The 17,313-nt window shown below is 34.0% G+C and overlaps 1 protein-coding gene across 1 annotated transcript; it reads right to left on the bottom strand.

Moving 5' to 3' along the window:
• Positions 1 to 7,896: 7,896 nt before the first annotated feature.
• On the bottom strand, positions 7,897 to 10,414 carry LOC145121406 (patellin-3-like). Its single transcript, XM_079057177.1, has 4 exons — positions 9,034 to 10,414; positions 8,813 to 8,937; positions 8,583 to 8,724; positions 7,897 to 8,499 (listed from the first exon to the last, which is right to left on the bottom strand). The coding sequence occupies exons 1-4, from the start codon at positions 10,306 to 10,308 to the stop codon at positions 8,242 to 8,244; spliced, it is 1,800 nt and encodes a 599-aa protein (XP_078913303.1). The 5' UTR covers positions 10,309 to 10,414; the 3' UTR covers positions 7,897 to 8,241.
• Positions 10,415 to 17,313: the final 6,899 nt, after the last annotated feature.

Here is a 17,313-nt window from a genome sequence, read left to right on the forward strand (position 1 = left end):
ACATTATCATCCTTAAAGCTTTGATATTGCACTGAAACTTTTCCTTCTCGTCCTGAGGTATATCTTTCACGTCACCGATGAGTTGATTATATTCCTTTTGAGTTTTAACAACTCTTGAGGTACTTGCATGAACGAACGGACCAACAGTGATCGCCTCCCAGATTAAGTATCCATTATCTTCTGAGCCAATCACGTAGTCTTCAAAGTGATTCGCCCAGACCTCATAATCTTGAGTGTATAAAATAGGAATCCTTGTCGTCGATCCTATGTTGTTTGAGATGTTGATTGGGTTTGACTGAGAATCGTCCATGGATGTGTTGATGCTTGTTTAAACCTGCTTAAGATCAGACTTGTAAATAACGTTAGGGTAAGATCAAATATTCAAAGAACCACGTCAATAGCAGATGACGGCTCTATAAATATCAATCTAAGCGGAAAACCCTAAGATCTTCTTCAACAGAAGAGATGTGTATGAATTACACAGTCTCCTGCTCTGATACCAATTGTTGAGTTGAAAAACTCTTAGATTGATTAGGTCTCCAACAGATTAAACAATAAAATCAAACGAACACAGAAAACACAATATAGAATCAAATAATGCTTAATGATTCAAACGTAGTCACGCCTCAGCAGAGCTCGACCAAGAACTTCCACTATAGAGGCGAGCTAGGGTTTTGTAGTCCAAATCGGAATAATAATTATCAAAGCGCTAAATACTAAGGCTGCATGCATGCACCTTAAATACTAAACCCTAAACAAAATAATCACAGTTGGACAGGCCCAAACTGGATAACAAAATTGGGCTAAGGACCGAGCCCATGACGCAACACTATTTAACCCAACACCAGTAAATATAGATAATCATATAGATCTACTTATCAATCACAAACTAGCATAATACTATCCTAACCAGGATAAATAATCTAATGGGCTGACATTGGTGCCTTCGACCCACGGGTACAGTGAGGAAAACTCACATCTCAGTCCGAATAAATAGTTGAATAAATCTCTAGTCCGAATACTGGCTCTTACCGTTACCTATTCTTCGAATCATGGCCCAACTTAATATCAAAATACCCAAAATACCCTTTGGTCAAAATTGGTCAAATCCTGGTCAAAGTCCAAAAGTCAAAAAGTCAACCGAGTCAACTCAGCTGAGTATGCCCAGCCTACTCAGTTTGTACACTTAGCATACATAAGGTCCAAAATCGGGGCTCTCATTGCGTATGAGCGGTGTACGCTCATGTACGCTGGCTAAATGACATCCTTCGGTTTAAGGGCTTATTCCAGTAAGTCTTTTCGTCCAAATGCAGATCTTGCCCCCTAATATCATCTTAAGTAAAGTTTCCAACTTTATGAATTTGCATGGCTAGGAGGTGCTCAAAACTAAAAGCCCTAACTTCTTAACCCATTAAGGCATTGCAACTCTTGCATGGAAGGGAAAGAAGGGCCAATATCACAATTTTATGGTTCATAATAGCTCCATAATGGATAAAGTTTCCAACTTTATCCATTAGAATGGTCCTAACAAACAATATATAGTCTTTAAGTTTCAAAGAGACCCAAATTGCATCTTTTTTTAACTTAATCCATTAAGTCCAAGTCTCCAACCTTCATATCTGAATCAAAATGATGTTTAGATGGATAAAGTTTCCAACTTTATCCATAACAAGGTCACAAACTTTCAAGATCTAAACTTTATGCACTTAAAGTGACCAAAAGCTCATAATACCTAAAACTAGCTAGATCTAACAATTTCATCATCAGTATTCAAACTTTATACCTCTAGAAGAAAGATCAATGTGAACAAAGTCTGGATCTACAAGCTCCAATGCAACCAACACTTCTTCAATGAGTTCCTTCTTGTCCAAGGTGAACCAAGAACACTCAAAAGCACTTAAAAACACCTTCCTTTTTCTCACAAGGATGAATCTAAGGTTAGGGTTTCAAGATAGGGTGTTGGAGAGGTGGATGCTGAGAATGGAATGGGTTTGGTGGACTTAAGGAGCTTAAATAGGGCTTAAACCACAAAAGTAGGGTTTGGGAACTGATCACGTACACCCAATGTACTCCTAGTATGCCCGGCGTACTAGGGATTCCCTAGTACGCTCAACATATTGCTTGTACGCACAGCGTACGCGGCTAACCCAAAAATCACCCTAATTTCAAACGGTCGTAACTTCTTCGTTCTAACTCCGTTTCTGACGTTCTTTATATCCATGGAAAGGTGTTGAAGAGTTCTAAAATATAATCTAAATAACTTGGACTAAAAACTTCTTGAATAAAAATCCATATTTCATGCAAGAACTCGGCCTATGATTTTTCCCTTTCTACTATTCGGCCCAAAACTCAATTCAAGGGTAAAATCTCTTAACTAACATTACCTCCTTCCACAAGGACTAAACTTTGCCTCCTTAAGGCTCAAATCCTTAAACAATTGACTCTGGGCTCACGTCTTAGAAATGACAGAAAACAGGATGTTACAGAACTGTTGTTTGGGGGCATTGGACTACTGTTTCAGACTCCGTCTACTATTTGACAACTCATTAGCCCAAAATATATAAAGTTAAAATTTTCAGTTTAGGTCATTTTTTATTATTTGAAGCTAGAGAAACTCTCTCAATGGCGGCTCCGAACAACAACCAGTTATTTTCTCGTATTCTTCTGTTTTTTTTTCTTTTTGTTTTATAGTAGAAATCTGTTAGCAATGTTGAAATTTTTTTGGAAAAAAATATATAAAGAAAAAAAACGAAAACCGTAGGTTTTATTAGTCACCTACGGTGTACAAGTTGTTAATGCACAAATTGTTTCCGAAACCTACGAGTTTTATTTATTTATTTATTTATTTTGTGGTTTGGGAAACTGTAGATTATAGAGAGCATACGCTGGTGATTTATTCACCTACGGTTTCATATGTAAAAATGAAAAAAAAAAGTAACTACCGAACCGTAGACTATCCATGAAACAATAGGTGTTTTTCTTTCTTTTATTATCATTTTTTTAATATCAATGATTTCCTTGGCCATTTTTAGCTAGTTAAAAAATTTGGCTATTAAATGAAAAGTAATTAGGAAAATTGGCTTAGATTTGTCATTGTCTCTTTATTACATCCTACATGGGTTAATTAGAATTCTATTGTTGTTAGGGAATGAATTACATGTTAAACATTGTTTTAAAATAACATATCAATCATATATCATTAAAAGTCATTTCCCTATAGTTAGATCGATTTGGATGATAGTATGGGTTGTTCACTTGTTTGAGGGTTTTCTGTTTATATATGCAATATATGGGTGTTATACGTTCATGTGAGTCCCTAGTGCTATTTTACACGATCATGTAAAACATTATAGGCTTGTAGCCTAGCGGTATCATATGTTGGTGGATAGGTGCCCCTCAATCATATGTTGAGGTTTAAGTCTCGTTGGAGACAAAAGAAGTATTTTAGGAGTAGTATTTATCGGGAGTGTGTGTGTGTGTGTTTGATGTTCTAAAAAAATGTAAAACACTATTAGACCTTATATAAAATTTTCAAAATGAATTAGTTGGACGTTTAGATGCTACTAATTGGTTATGTAGACATATACGGGAGTGAATAAGAGTGGTTTGGGACTTAGACGGGGGTTTTTGGATATAAAAACTTATTGCTTATTAGCTTATAACTTATTATCTTATTAACTTATAAGCTAATAAGTTAGAGTAAGGTAATTTATAAAAAAATGATTTATTAGCGGTTTCCACCCCTATAAGCTGTTTTTATTCAAACAATTTTTTAGGCTTTTAGCTTATAGTGATGTGGAACCGCTAATAAACTTCTTTTCCAAACACTCTCTTATTAAATAAAAAGCGACATAACGTAGTAAGGATTTTTATCAGAAAATTCCCAAACTTTTGAGAAAAGTTTCAAAAAAGTCATAATTTTTTTTGAATAAAAAAAATCAAAAAAACCGGGTAATTTAAACAATTTAACCCTCAGTGACCTTTTCAGCAGGTCACCTACTGAGATGGACTGCCAAAGTGGATCTATGGTGTATGTGGCAGCTAACGTGGCATGCCACATCAACATCTTAAGTGAAAATAAAAGAAAACATTAAAAAGAAGAAAATGAGCGAAACAAGGATCGAACCTAACGTGACAATGACTCATGTGTCCTTACCAATAGACTGTAGGCATTTTTGTTAAATAATGGATGATTTCGTTTGTATAACACTAATAGCACTCAACAATAAATGAGAAAAAGGATAATCGAAAGATTCGAACTCAAACCTCCAACTTGAGAACCAAACACCTTAACCATCAAACTAGGAACCACTTGATTTCCCTTCCTTTGCTTTTCTTTATATAATGCGTAACTCGAATAATAATTTCATATATAAATACATTTTAAGTATGTATTTATGCGTATAAAAACATATTTATATATAAAAACGTATAAATATGATACATACACGTAGAAAACATTTTTTATATGTTTTTATACCTTAAAATATATTATTAAAGTTTTTTTCAATTAAACATATTTATACATATTTTTTCACAATATTCGTTATTATTAATATTATTTTAAAAAATACATATAAAATCATATAAATTAGTTTTTATACGTATAAAGTTTTTATATGTATTTTTCATAATAATTATAAAAATTATATAAGTATATAAATGTATTTATACTATTTTTATGTATTTGTTTTAATAATATTAATATAGCGAGTATTATGAAAAATATGAATAAATACATTTAAAATGTATTTATATAAGAATATTCATAAAACTGAATTCAAAAAATAATTTACTTATTTAGTTTTAATAATAATAAGAACAATAATAATATTAATAATACCAATAAATCTTAATATTATAATTAAAATTATTATTCGAGTTTACTAGCTTGGTGGTTAAGTGATGGGTTATGGAGGTTACAAAAACAATGGACTAAGCTGAAAAACATTTAACAATCAAATGATTAAGGCACATGCAACCTAAGAAGGATCTATGTCTTTTACATAAAGGCAACATACTATGAACTATCAAACTACAAAAAATTCTATTAATAATGAGTGTCGAAATTGCTAGGGGTTAGCCCTTTTATATAGTGCAGAAAGGAAACCCTAGATAAACTCAAACCTAATATAATAATATTATCTTGAATTAGGTAATTATCCAACTTCCTAATTATCCACCACGGATAATTCTAGAAACCCTAAAGTCTCCTCAAAATCGTCTAAGGCTTCAAGGAGGTTCTATAATACCTCTTGTTCAATTATTGAACAATCACATTTTAATCTCCGCACTTTTAATTAATTTTTTTAATCACAAAATTAATTTCAATTAATTTCTAATTAAATATTAATTAATTGTTATTATTTCTAATTTATATATTATTTTCATAATATATTAACAAATTATTTATTTCAATTTATTAATCAAATAATAAATCAACCTCTCTCTCCAAAATATCCAGTCCAATTGCTAGGTTTGAGGGCAACCTAAAAGGATTGTGCTACTATCAATTCAAACTTATATCAATTATAGTTATGAGCTTAGACACCTAATCAAACATCAAGGTGTTTGGTTTACATGTTTGATGTTTTGAGTTCGAGTCTACTCGTCTTCATTTTTCTCATTTATTGTTCAGGGCTATTAGCGGTATATAAGTGAAATCAACCATTATTTCATGAAAACATCTACAGCCTAGCGGTAAGGGCGCATGTGCGAGTCACCGGAGGTCGGGAGTTAGATCCTTTTTCCACTCATTTTCTTCCTTTGGACGAATTATTTTGTTTTCAACTTAAGATGTCACGTCAGCTGCCACACACACTATAGATCCACTTTGACAGTCCACCTTAGTAGGTGACCTATTGAAAAGGCCAGTGATGGCTAAATTGTTTAAATTACCTAGTTTTCTAGGCTTTTTTATTCAAAATAAAAAAATAAGGTTTTTTGAAACTTTTTCCAAAAGTTTGAGATTTTTCTGATAAAAACTCATTTAATAATTTGTGATGAATTCATTTTGGTATTACACTCAATTAGCAATTGTAGGCGTTCATTGACCTTCTAGATGTTTGGAAAGCATTGTACGACAACAAACTAGCAAATGTGAGTACATAGTATTCATTGAGTACATATTCATTGATGACATACATTTTATAACTTAAATGGTTTTTTTGTGGAAAAATGGTGAAATATACTAGGGTTACGAATTGTAGTTAAAACTTTATTGTTCAAATATGGTGAAAACTTTATTGTTCAAAGATGATGAGAACCTAAATGTTCAAATATGGTGAGAACTTAATTGTTTAAATATAGCGAGTACTTAATTGCACTGATATGGTGAGTACTTACTTGGACAAATATGGTGATATAGTCATTTTAGTGATTGTGGTGAATTGTATAAATTTTGAACATTTTATATACATGGTAATGTATGTTTATAACTGTGATGATTATATCATGTCTAACCTCATAGCTTCATAGTGTAACATAATTATTTTTTATGTGATTCAAGTGCAAAGTGGATTATTTAGTCCAGTTCATGGAAGGAAGAATAGCGAAGAGACTTCGGGGATATTTTGGCTTAGAAATAATAACAGACAACTATATTGATATTTGTGTTTGAGTCTGGTAGGATTATCCCTCATACTATTTAAACAATAATCTTATTTGTTTTAAAATTGGTTAAAATGTAAGATTTTGTATTTTGGTGACACAGTTCCTTTACTTTGAAATGTTTTTTAAAATACTATTTCAACAAGCCCATGCCATGTGTTTCGGTCAAATAAGAGGTGTTTGTTAATCTTAATTTGTTAGCTAGATTTGATGATGAATAAAAATGCAATAAACTGACAATTGTCAGACTGACCCTTGTAAATTTGGACAAACCGTCTCATTAGCAATTTGGACCGATCATCGGCTTTTGTTAGTTTTTTGGTTATGTCAGATTATATAATCTGACTTGTAATTGACATGTTGCCAAGTTGTTAACTTGAACCAATTTGTTCTAAGCCTATTCGGGTTAACTTATCATCTAACCATCTCATGAAGATTATATTGATGTGTCAAGGAATCTACTTTCTAACTAGATGAATCTTGGAAGGTACAATGCACATGTTCTTCACCCTCACTCACCCCTGTATATAGGTATATATGTGCAAGATTTTGCGGGTATGTGTGTTGTTGTTTGTGATTTTCTTTATGTGGGAAGTTTATAGTCTCTAATTGAATTTGATCTTTTCGGAATTGAATTATTGTTTTTCAATTCCCCCTACGGATCTAGTCGACGTTTTGAAAATGAGAAATTACATTCCTAAATTTTATTTATAAATTTTGATTTGGGTATTTTTAATCGATATTATTCACTCCCGCCTCCACATGAACGTGAGACATCTTGTGCGGATTATCATTTATCACCTTGCAATATAGTTTCTCAAATTGAATTCGCTAATGTTCTAGAAGTCATCTATTAAATCCTTAAAAGTTGTATACAACCCTCATAAATTCATCGCTCAAATCATTAAGCTTTTATGTTTAATTGTTTTGTTTTCATTTTCTCTCATCGTGTCTTCTATTTCACACCCGCTTGCAATTCACTTTAGCCACACACGCATTCGTAAACGAATGAATAAAGGAATGACGTGAATAATAATAATAATAATAATAATATCTTACTTGATCAAATGGTTATAGCATTTACACCTACAAAGAACCATGAGTTTATTTAAATTATATTCAGCGAATATAATAATAATAATATCTTAGTTGTGATCAAATGATGACATTAAGGCTGGGAAAGATAAAGTTGGAAGATTTTCCAGCTCATGCTGCCAAAGAATTCAAAGAAACTCAACAACAAACAACTTTAACGAATAAAAAATAAATAAATCAACAAAAGAGACATTTAGGAGGCAAAAGACAAAAGCATCTGCCCACAAATCCACTTCTATATATATTTTGTATAAAATTTTCAAATTTTTACTTTACTTTTCTTGGTCCAAAGGTCCAACAATGCAACATAGTATTTGTAATAAGTAAAGCAATTCAAAGTTCAAACCCCAAATAGACAAATCCCCAAAAAGAATCCCATGTAAAAAGATTCCAAGATAAATATAAATCCATGAATAAAAAATTTAATAATAATATAATACCCCACCAAAAATGAAGAAAAACCTATTTTGGTAATTTCACAAACAGCCCCTGGTTCTTGTTCAGTATTGATGGTGATGTGATGGACACAAACAGAGCTTAATCAGAGCTCACTTTTGTCTTGCTCCTGTACAAGACCTTCTTCTTCTTCGACGTCTGGTTGTCGAACGTGAGCACCACTTTCCCCGGTTCACCGCATTTGAAGCTGCCACAGATCACCGGCTCGTCGGCGGTGGCTGTAATTTTTCTCGACTTTTGAATGATGACTGTGTACCCGTCTTCCGCCGCAGGCACGTACTCGGCTCCGTATGTCACTTCATAGCCGACCACTCTGGCCTCCCATACGAATGTGCAAGTCTGTGAATTTTTAACAGGAATCTTTTAAAATCTCAATAATTCATAAAATCTGACATGATTGAAATCACACAAGGAGTAAGTACCTCAGGAGCAGGGAATTCGATTGTGTGTTTGGTTGCAGGTTTGATGATTTCTTCTGTGACTGTGTCGGAAGAGGTGAATTCTTGTTCGCCTTCCCGGCTAAGTCCGCCGTATTGGACTGGAACAAGCTCAGGTGCGATGTATCTGAGATTTATAGAAACAGAATAATAAGTAATTAAGCAGTATTGAACGTCTGAAAGAAGAGATTAGGATTAAAGGATTAAGAACATACTTGAAGAGGGTTTCAGCGGTTTTTGAAGGGCCAGCGAAGACAAACTTGCTCTTGGTTCTTTGAGTGAAGAAAGGATTGATCATTTTGTAGAAAGCAAGGTACCACCATGGAACGTTGATGAATACCTTCAAATAAAAAAAAACATTCAATCAAACACCTGCTGGGCAGACGCCATAAAAAAAAACTTTGAATAATTGAATTGAATTGATTTAAGGATATACCTGTCTAGCGACGAATTCAGGATAATTGTCTTGGAGCAATTGAAGGGCTTGATTGGTGGCTTGACGGAGCTCTCTCTTGAAAGGTCCGGGAGAATTTTTGAGATCGTTGACTTGAACAATTGTGCAAATTCCATCTGGGCTGAAATCGAGCTTCCTGATGCTCTTTTCCAGGAATTGAATCCTCCATCGGAGGAACTTGGTGCGTTTTTCTTCATCGGAGAAGGTGGCGTTATATAGTTCCTTGTTCTGGTACTCGCCGTATGCGTTGTAGCAGACTGGGTGGCCTTCTTTGTCGACCCCATGCATGTAAACCACTTTTTCTTGCTCTGTTCCCAGATCTTCCTCCAGCAATGATTCGATGCCGAACTCCTTTCTCCAAGCCACCACGTTTTTTAGCATGGTCAAGGCCTCTTTCACCTTGAAGTCTCTTGCTCGGAGGAATTTCAATAGAACGACGTCGCTGCGCTCGTCGGCGAGTAAGGGGATTCCCCAGATGGAGACCTCTTCCGGTGGTGGAGGAGGGGCGGCAGGGGTCTCTTCAGTCGCCGTCTCTGGTGGTGCTACCTGCTCGGTTTCTTCAGTCTTTGGTGGCTCAGAAGAAGTCGCGACTGCCACAATTGTTTCCTGAATCGCTTCGATCTTCTTCGCTCCGTCTTCGTCTACGCAGGTTTCAACTTTCTCGACTACTTCAGTCACCTCCTTCACCGGTTCCGGTACCTCGGCTGCTGGTGCTGGTGGAGCCGGGGTGGTCTTCTCTTCTTCTTTGCACTCGGCCGCAGATTCCGATGCCTCCGCGGTCGGTGGAACGGCCTTCTCTTCCTTACTCTCAACCACAACCGTCTCCAGCTCTGGTGTAGATTCATCCTTCGCAGCCGTCTCATCACAAGCCTTACCTTCTTCTTCAACGGCCTTCGCAGCTTTCTCCTCTGCCGGCTTCTCCTCCTTAACAGGTGCCGGAGGAGCGGTAAACTCATGCTTGTTAAGCGCCTCCTGAACCAACTGTTTCAGTTCATCCAACGCCTTCTTCTGTGGATCAGGAAGCTCACCGGCAACATTAGATTCCTCCTTGAACGAAGCCGATTCAGTAATCTTCTCCTTCTCCTCTTCTACAACTTTCACAGGCTCCTCGACCGCAGCCTCAGGTTCCGGTGGCCCATCTTTCTCACAAACGACAGTCGCTTCAGCCTTCTCCGCCTCTGGAACAACAGCAACTTCAGCAGCCGCTACCGGAGCCTCCGATGCTGCCGCCGCCGTCTTCAAAGTCTCTTCCGCCATGTATAACAACAACTAATTCGATTAAAAATATCTGGAAAATGGAGGTTTTGATGATTTTGAGACTGGTGAAAATGAAGGTGAAGGTGGGAGTGTGGGTAAGGAGTTGGGGTTTCGGGGGGCTTTAAAATCGACGTGAGGGCAGTTTGGGGTTTGAAACAGTCTGTCGTTTATTCATTTTTTTATTTTTTTTTATTTATTTTAAATGCCAGCTCAGAAACAGTGTAAATTGATAGGGGACCCACTAAATTTTTTCCAACCGCTATTTGACAACTCAGCAATGTACTGTATAACGAGACTATCTACGTGGTAAGGTGGGTGCAGTTATCGTGTGTGATTGATGGCCTTAACCCCACCGTAATTCTCGACCGTTAGATTTTTGTGGGCCTGCTGACTTGTTTCTGCGGTGTATATAATAATTATTTTGTATTTGCAGTTTAATTACGCAAGGGATTTGTGAACATAAGATAATATTTCATCATAATCATAAAATTACCATTTAATAATTATAACGACAAAATGAAAACGTGAACGTGAACGGTTGTTCATGCTTTTTATATGCGTAAGCTTTTTAGGATCGTGTATTAACAACCAGTTCCAGTTGTGTAATTTATAACCATCATTATGTAATTTATAAGATTTATCTTTTATTGATTATAGACGATTTATCATTATGTAATTTTTGAAAACTTATTTATAAGACAAATAAGTTTTCAAAAATTGTGTAACCATAAACTTATTCTGGGATTAAAACATTTTACAAACTAGTCAGATGATGAAATATCGTTATATGTAATTGTATTTCAATTGATATTGTTTATGAGCAAAATAGCTAGTTCAAAATCTAATCACAATATTACAAGGAGATACCAGTAGCAAATCAAAACAAAAAAACTTATAAACATGGAAACTAGGAATCATATTGTATAATATCATTTCAGTACCGGTTTAGAACGTCTTCATACCTATTCATAAGGTTGTATCGAAGGGTGTACATGATGCTCCTCATGTATCCAAGGTCATACAAGATCTACGGGACAATTGCCACATATTTTTTTTTCTCCTTACATGATGGCCAACCATATATAGAGGTTGAATCACAAAGGTTCTCAATCCATTTGATTCACAACGGTCGTACGACTTGGAAAAGTCTCATACACATTTCGTTGTTGATGTATGTTTATTGATAACAACGATTTTTTCTCAAGTGCTTGGAGTCTTTAAGCACCAAAAAACAATTTCCACATAAGGTTATATACTCGAAACCATCAAAGACAATAAGGGGATACTGAAACCATTGTTCAAACTTGATAACAAACCAAATCCCCAAAATTCTCATTGAAATCAATGATTTCTTTCTCATTTTCGTAGAACTACGAAATCAAATAAAAAATGGATAAAACTTCATACAATTATGATCTTTAATGGATTAATCACATCCCAATGATGCTAATACTCGAATTTAGTGTTATACAATGGTTGATTTAAATTCTCAAATCGATTTGTTGGATTTTGAATAAAGTTAGCCGATAAAGACGTATTGTTACATGACATAACGGAAGGAAAACAAAAAGGTAAGATGTCATAAAGTTTGTGAAAATTACTTGTGAATTTGTGTTCCATAAAGTCATAATTTATAAGGTTATAACCCACGAAAAGTAATGTTCACCGCAAACCATTTGTGATCAATAAAAACGCAAAAGACCTAGTAAGGTTACCTCATCGAGAAAGGTACATCGTGGAACTATCTTGCAATTCTAAACGTCATTTTCTTTATAAAATCTTAAAAAATGATCCAATTTTGGTTGTGTTTGGTGTGCATAGACCAGGTTATAAGTAAACTTATTTTTTTATGCTTATTGCAAATTAATATTTTGTGAGACTACAAAAGTAACTTATATTAATTTATAAAGTAGCTTTATAAACTAGCTTTTGATAAAATGCTTGAGATGATTAGTTTAACAGGCTAACTTATAGTTGAATAGTCAACTAATAAATAATAAGCTAGCTGTTAAGTGATAAAAAAAATGATGTTTTTCAAATCTAACTGATAAGGTTGTTGAAATATGAAAATAACATACAATTAAAAACATATAGAATAATGAGTTTTTATAATTAATAAAGAATATATTTGGAAGTTCTAAAAAAAACTCAATAAACGTATTGAAATGCTACTCTAAGTAGGGTTTAAAAAAATATTTCATAAGTTCACTTACAAGTTCCTTTTTAATTTGAAAAAGTAACAACATTATAAAAAGCTCAAAAAAAAAATAAATAGTTGTAAAGTGTCAAACACATTAATAAACTAGTTTATAAGATAAAATTTAGTTTTTCAATAACTCAGTCCTTAGAAAGAAGGATAACATTTGATTCAGTTGGGCTAAAAACTTATACTTATAAGTTATTGCATAATTGCATATTGCAACTCTTGAAATTATTTAAGAACAATATAACAACTAATCTAAAAATTCAAAATTCAAAATATTATATTAATTTAAGATTTTCTGTAAAATGTGGGTGAATAAATAATTAAAACTCATCTCGTTCTTCTACATAATCCAGCTTTGAGACTTCCCGTCTTTGGGATAACTATTATATTCAAAATGTAGATTTTTAGAATATTTTCTACCATTAAAGAAAGAATTAATTAATACTTTATTAAGTTTTATAAAATTGGAAATTTAATCCCTAGACTATTTCTTAATGACAAGTTGTAATTAAGGTTCTAAATAACGTGAGACGTGATTTGACGGTAATGTTAAGGTTAAGTTATAGCGAGCCTTGGCGAACCATGACATTTTTCAAAACATGATTATTTTATATACATTAAAAAAATCATATAATTAATGAATTTTATCAAATATATCAAGTTTTTAGAAGTGTTATATTAATATTTAATATAAAAAAATTAACAAAACTCAATTATTTTAAGCTCGATTAGAAAAAACAAAAAAACTCGCGCCTTGAAAAAAACTCACGTCATAACGCGATAAAGCGCGCATTGACACGGTATTTGGGCGCCACACTTAACAAACCCGTTTTAGACGTTTTCATAACGGTTACATCATGCCTCGTGCCATGACAAACCTTGAGGCACGCCATAACGTGCTTTTTAGAACCAAGGTTTTAATAACTTGATATATAGGCGAACATATTTAGGGGGTGTTTGTTTTTTGTTTGCAGATCTGCATAACCTTGTTTGTCTGCGCCCCGCAGACCACGCGCAGACATAAGGGTTTGCAGCTTGTTTGATTTTCAGAAGTCCGTAGACATAGAAACATTTGCGCGAGGTCTTCATGGTACAGACTTGGGCTTGAGTCTTCCAAGGTCTGCATACTTTATTAAAACCTAAAAAAAACTCCCTTTATTGCTTTAGACATATCATCGCCTCTTTCGTTCTCAGCCTTCAACCCCCCGCCCTTCACCTGTCATCCTCCTCCTCTCGCTGCCAGTGCCTTCACCATCCACCCAGTTGTCGTCTTCGGTCATCGTCGACGTCCACTGCCGCCGCCGACATCCATCGCTACCTCTTCAGCCTCTCAACACGACACCACCGATTTTCTTCAGCCGCTCCACCATCGATCTTCACCATCTCACCGTCGGATTTTCCACTGAAACAGGTTAGCCGTCACTCACTACGTCTTCACCGTCGTCTTCGATCTCTACTTTCACCGGTAAGAACATTTTCCCTAAAATCAGATGTTATCTTCTAGGGTTTATTGTAATTGCTGGAAATCAGATGTTATATGGTGAAATCAGATTAGTTTGCTAAAACACGATCATATGTGCATTTGTTGAAAATTGGATTATTTGCTGAAATTATATGTTGGTAGTTGTTAAAAATCAAATTTATTTGCTGAAAATGTATATATTTTGCTGAAATATGAAAAATGTTGTTCAATTGGTTGAAATTAGTTGTTATTGTTGCTGAAAATCACGTTTTTAACTGAAATCAGATGTATATATATGTTGGAAATCACATTTTAGCTGAAAATGGCATTGTTAACAGAAGTTAAATGTATATAGTTGTTGGAAATTATGTTTTAACTGAAATTAGTCTTTATTATTGTTGGAATAGTATTCATATATGATGTTTTAATGCTTGTAATTCAAATATTTTGTAGTTCATTGGTATTAATTAGGCTTGAAGCATTAGGCTAAAGATTTCCTTGAACTAAGTTCTTATTTGATTTGGATGCAAGACAGCCATTTGATGAAATGCTTTAAAGAGTTGGGGCTTAATATGGTTACATTAAATATGATTCATCATTGATATGTTAATTACTTGGATTTTTTCTCTAAAAATGATAGCACATAACATGTATAGAGATGGCTATAAGTTAAAAATATTTGTATAATATGTGAAATTAGAGTAAGAGTGTGATGAATGAGTCATGTGTTGCAATTTTGTTTTCACGTGATGTCAATAAGATTTTAGAGGTTTGATTTATTTTTCAATGTTGTATGATTTTTTTAAAAATATCTATGGTTGTATGATTTATATTTTAGTGTTATAAAATTAAAATTATTAAAATTTTCATGTTTAAAAACATTTTTAAGTTTAAAAAATCGGTTTATTAAAATTTCTTATTTTAATAGACTGCAGACGTTAAAAAACAAACAGTCTTCTACTTGCAGACTGCAGATGTTTGGTCCACCTCTTCTGCTGCATATGTTTGCAGACATGGTCCGCAGACTGCAGACATTTTGCATCTGAAAAAACAAACAGCACCTTAGTCAATTGTCATGAATTTTAATAGTACATTTATACACTTACCATTGCACTTATTATTAATGATTTCTTTAAAAGCATAACTAAATAGAAAGTGGTATTATGTTCTTTTAACAACTGTAATATCTTTCTTAGATATTTACTATATCAAGAATATCAACATCCCTCTCTCAACGGACTACATACGGATCTTACTATCTTAGTCCTAGTATGTTGGGCAAAAAGATGAAAAATAAAAAATGAAAGGACTAAATTGATGAATTAGTAGTTGTTGATGGATGATATTCATAAAATTAAGCAGACGTATGTCTCCATGATATACGCAAATCATACCCTGTCAAAGTTCTAAGTTCATACCCAACGGATGTTCTCCCACCAAACCTTTTTTAATGGTTTTTAGATTTAATTGGCCTTTAAGTATAGGTTGTCGAATCTTTCTTATAACTTAACAATAATATGTGTATGTACAAACCGGGCCAAACTGGTCCCCCTACCCTAAGGCGAAGATAATGTAACCAGGACCGTAACAAGTTTTAAAGACCGTAACCGTACCTTTGTTAGTTGTATTCAAATAATTAGTCAAATATTATGTTTAGAACGAAATTTGTTACTATGATAAGATAAATATTTATTCAATTTAATCATAAAATACAAAAAAGAAAATATTATAAAACTAAACTTTGTCTAAAATGATCTTATTTATCTTTATTTATCTTTGTGTCGTTCGTTGTCTTAATCGCATTGCCTTAAAAATCTTTTTTTGTTCCTAAAAACCTTCTTCATCAAAATTGTAAGTATGAGTGCAAACGAACCGAGCCGAGCCCGAGCTCGTTCATGTTCGTTTAAGTTATGCGATGCTCGAACTCGCTCGATTCGAGCTTTCTTGTACCGAGCTCGGTTGGAGCTCGTAAATAATTATACAAGATCGGCTCCGGCTCGAGCTCCTCTTGTTATTTTCTTACGTGCCTAAATAAACTTAAGCTCGGTTCAAGCTCGTTAAGAAGCTTGTTTACTAATACCCTAAATCCCTAATTCCCAAAATATTTTTTATTTTAATATATAAAAATAATAATAAATTATATATATATATATATATATATATCGGCTCATTTAGGCTCGCAAGCCTATCGAGCTTAGTGACATAGAGCTCGAGCTCGTTTAATAAACGAGCTTAATATTAAGCTCGAGCTCGGCTTTGACTCGTTTAAAATCGGTTTTGAGTCAAGCTTTTACCGAGCTGATCTCGAGTAGGTCAAGAGTAGCTTGTCTCGTTTGCACTCCTAATTGTAAGTACTATAGGATGATGATCAAAACTTATGCTCTTTTTAGTTTTAGTATTTCATTTGATAGGAAAATGACTTATAATCCCAACGAAGTTTCCAAACCGTTAAAAAAACTTCAATTATGTTTTTTCTGTTCAGGAAAACCCAACGACCTAAAACTTTTGTCTAAAAAAAGCCCAACTAACTTACACTTTTGTTTAATTCTCATTAGGGTCAACCGGCTAATGAAAGTCAACGAATGACACGACTTATGACGTGAAATTAAATATCGAAAAAAAAGAATTGTAAGACCAACGAAGTTTCGAAACCGTTCACAAAACCTCAATCATGTTGTGTCTGTTAAAAAAAACTCAACGAACTTAATATTTTGTCTAAAATAAACAAACGAACTTACGCTTTTGTTCAATTATCATTAGAGGCAACCAGATTCATTAGATATACAATTAGTTGGCAATGACATGACATTATATTTAAGGACATGGAATACACATATTAGAATTGTCCTTTATATATCGATTTAGGTTTTGGAAAAGAGAAAAACGAACGACGTCTGTGTTTGATATCTTGTAATTGCTACTTTTTCTTCTTCCTCTCAATCGTTGATATCCAACTCAAGATCTAAAAAGAAGATATTTGATGATGCAAAACAGTTTGTGGTAGTGTTCCCAATCCAAACCAGGCCAAGAAACTCGAAATTATGCAAACAGGGCCTTCAACTCGTCGAGTGCATGAACTGGACTCGGCGAGTTACTCTGTTACTGAGTGGACTCGTCGAGTCTATTCATGTACTCGGCGAGTTCATTAGTCAGGTGCAAAAATTTCGACTTTTTCAGCTTTGAAAAACTAGTAAGCATCAAATATAATAGAAAACAATCCTAGTCTCTAATACCACTATTGGGTTTTGAGCACTATAATACTCCTATGGTGCACATGCAACCCTAAATGCTTTGGATCTATGTTTTCTCTAATTATACATGCATTTTGTTTTTCCAA

The sequence above is a fragment of the Lactuca virosa genome, chromosome 1, assembly GCF_052849685.1.
Source record: "Lactuca virosa cultivar CGN04683 chromosome 1, Lactuca_virosa_CGN04683_v6, whole genome shotgun sequence".
NCBI lineage: Eukaryota > Viridiplantae > Streptophyta > Magnoliopsida > Asterales > Asteraceae > Lactuca > Lactuca virosa.

What these genes read in the sequence shown, in the direction of transcription:
- LOC145121406 (XM_079057177.1), bottom strand. Translation starts at nt 10,308, where the DNA reads ATGGCGGAAGAGACTTTGAAGACGGCGGCGGCAGCATCGGAGGCTCCG. An exon ending in ACCGCTGAAACCCTCTTCAA is followed by an intron (nt 8,725 to 8,812) that starts GTATGTTCTTAA and finishes TATAAATCTCAG; the next exon opens with ATACATCGCACCTGAGCTTG. An exon ending in TCGAATTCCCTGCTCCTGAG is followed by an intron (nt 8,500 to 8,582) that starts GTACTTACTCCT and finishes AAAAATTCACAG; the next exon opens with ACTTGCACATTCGTATGGGA.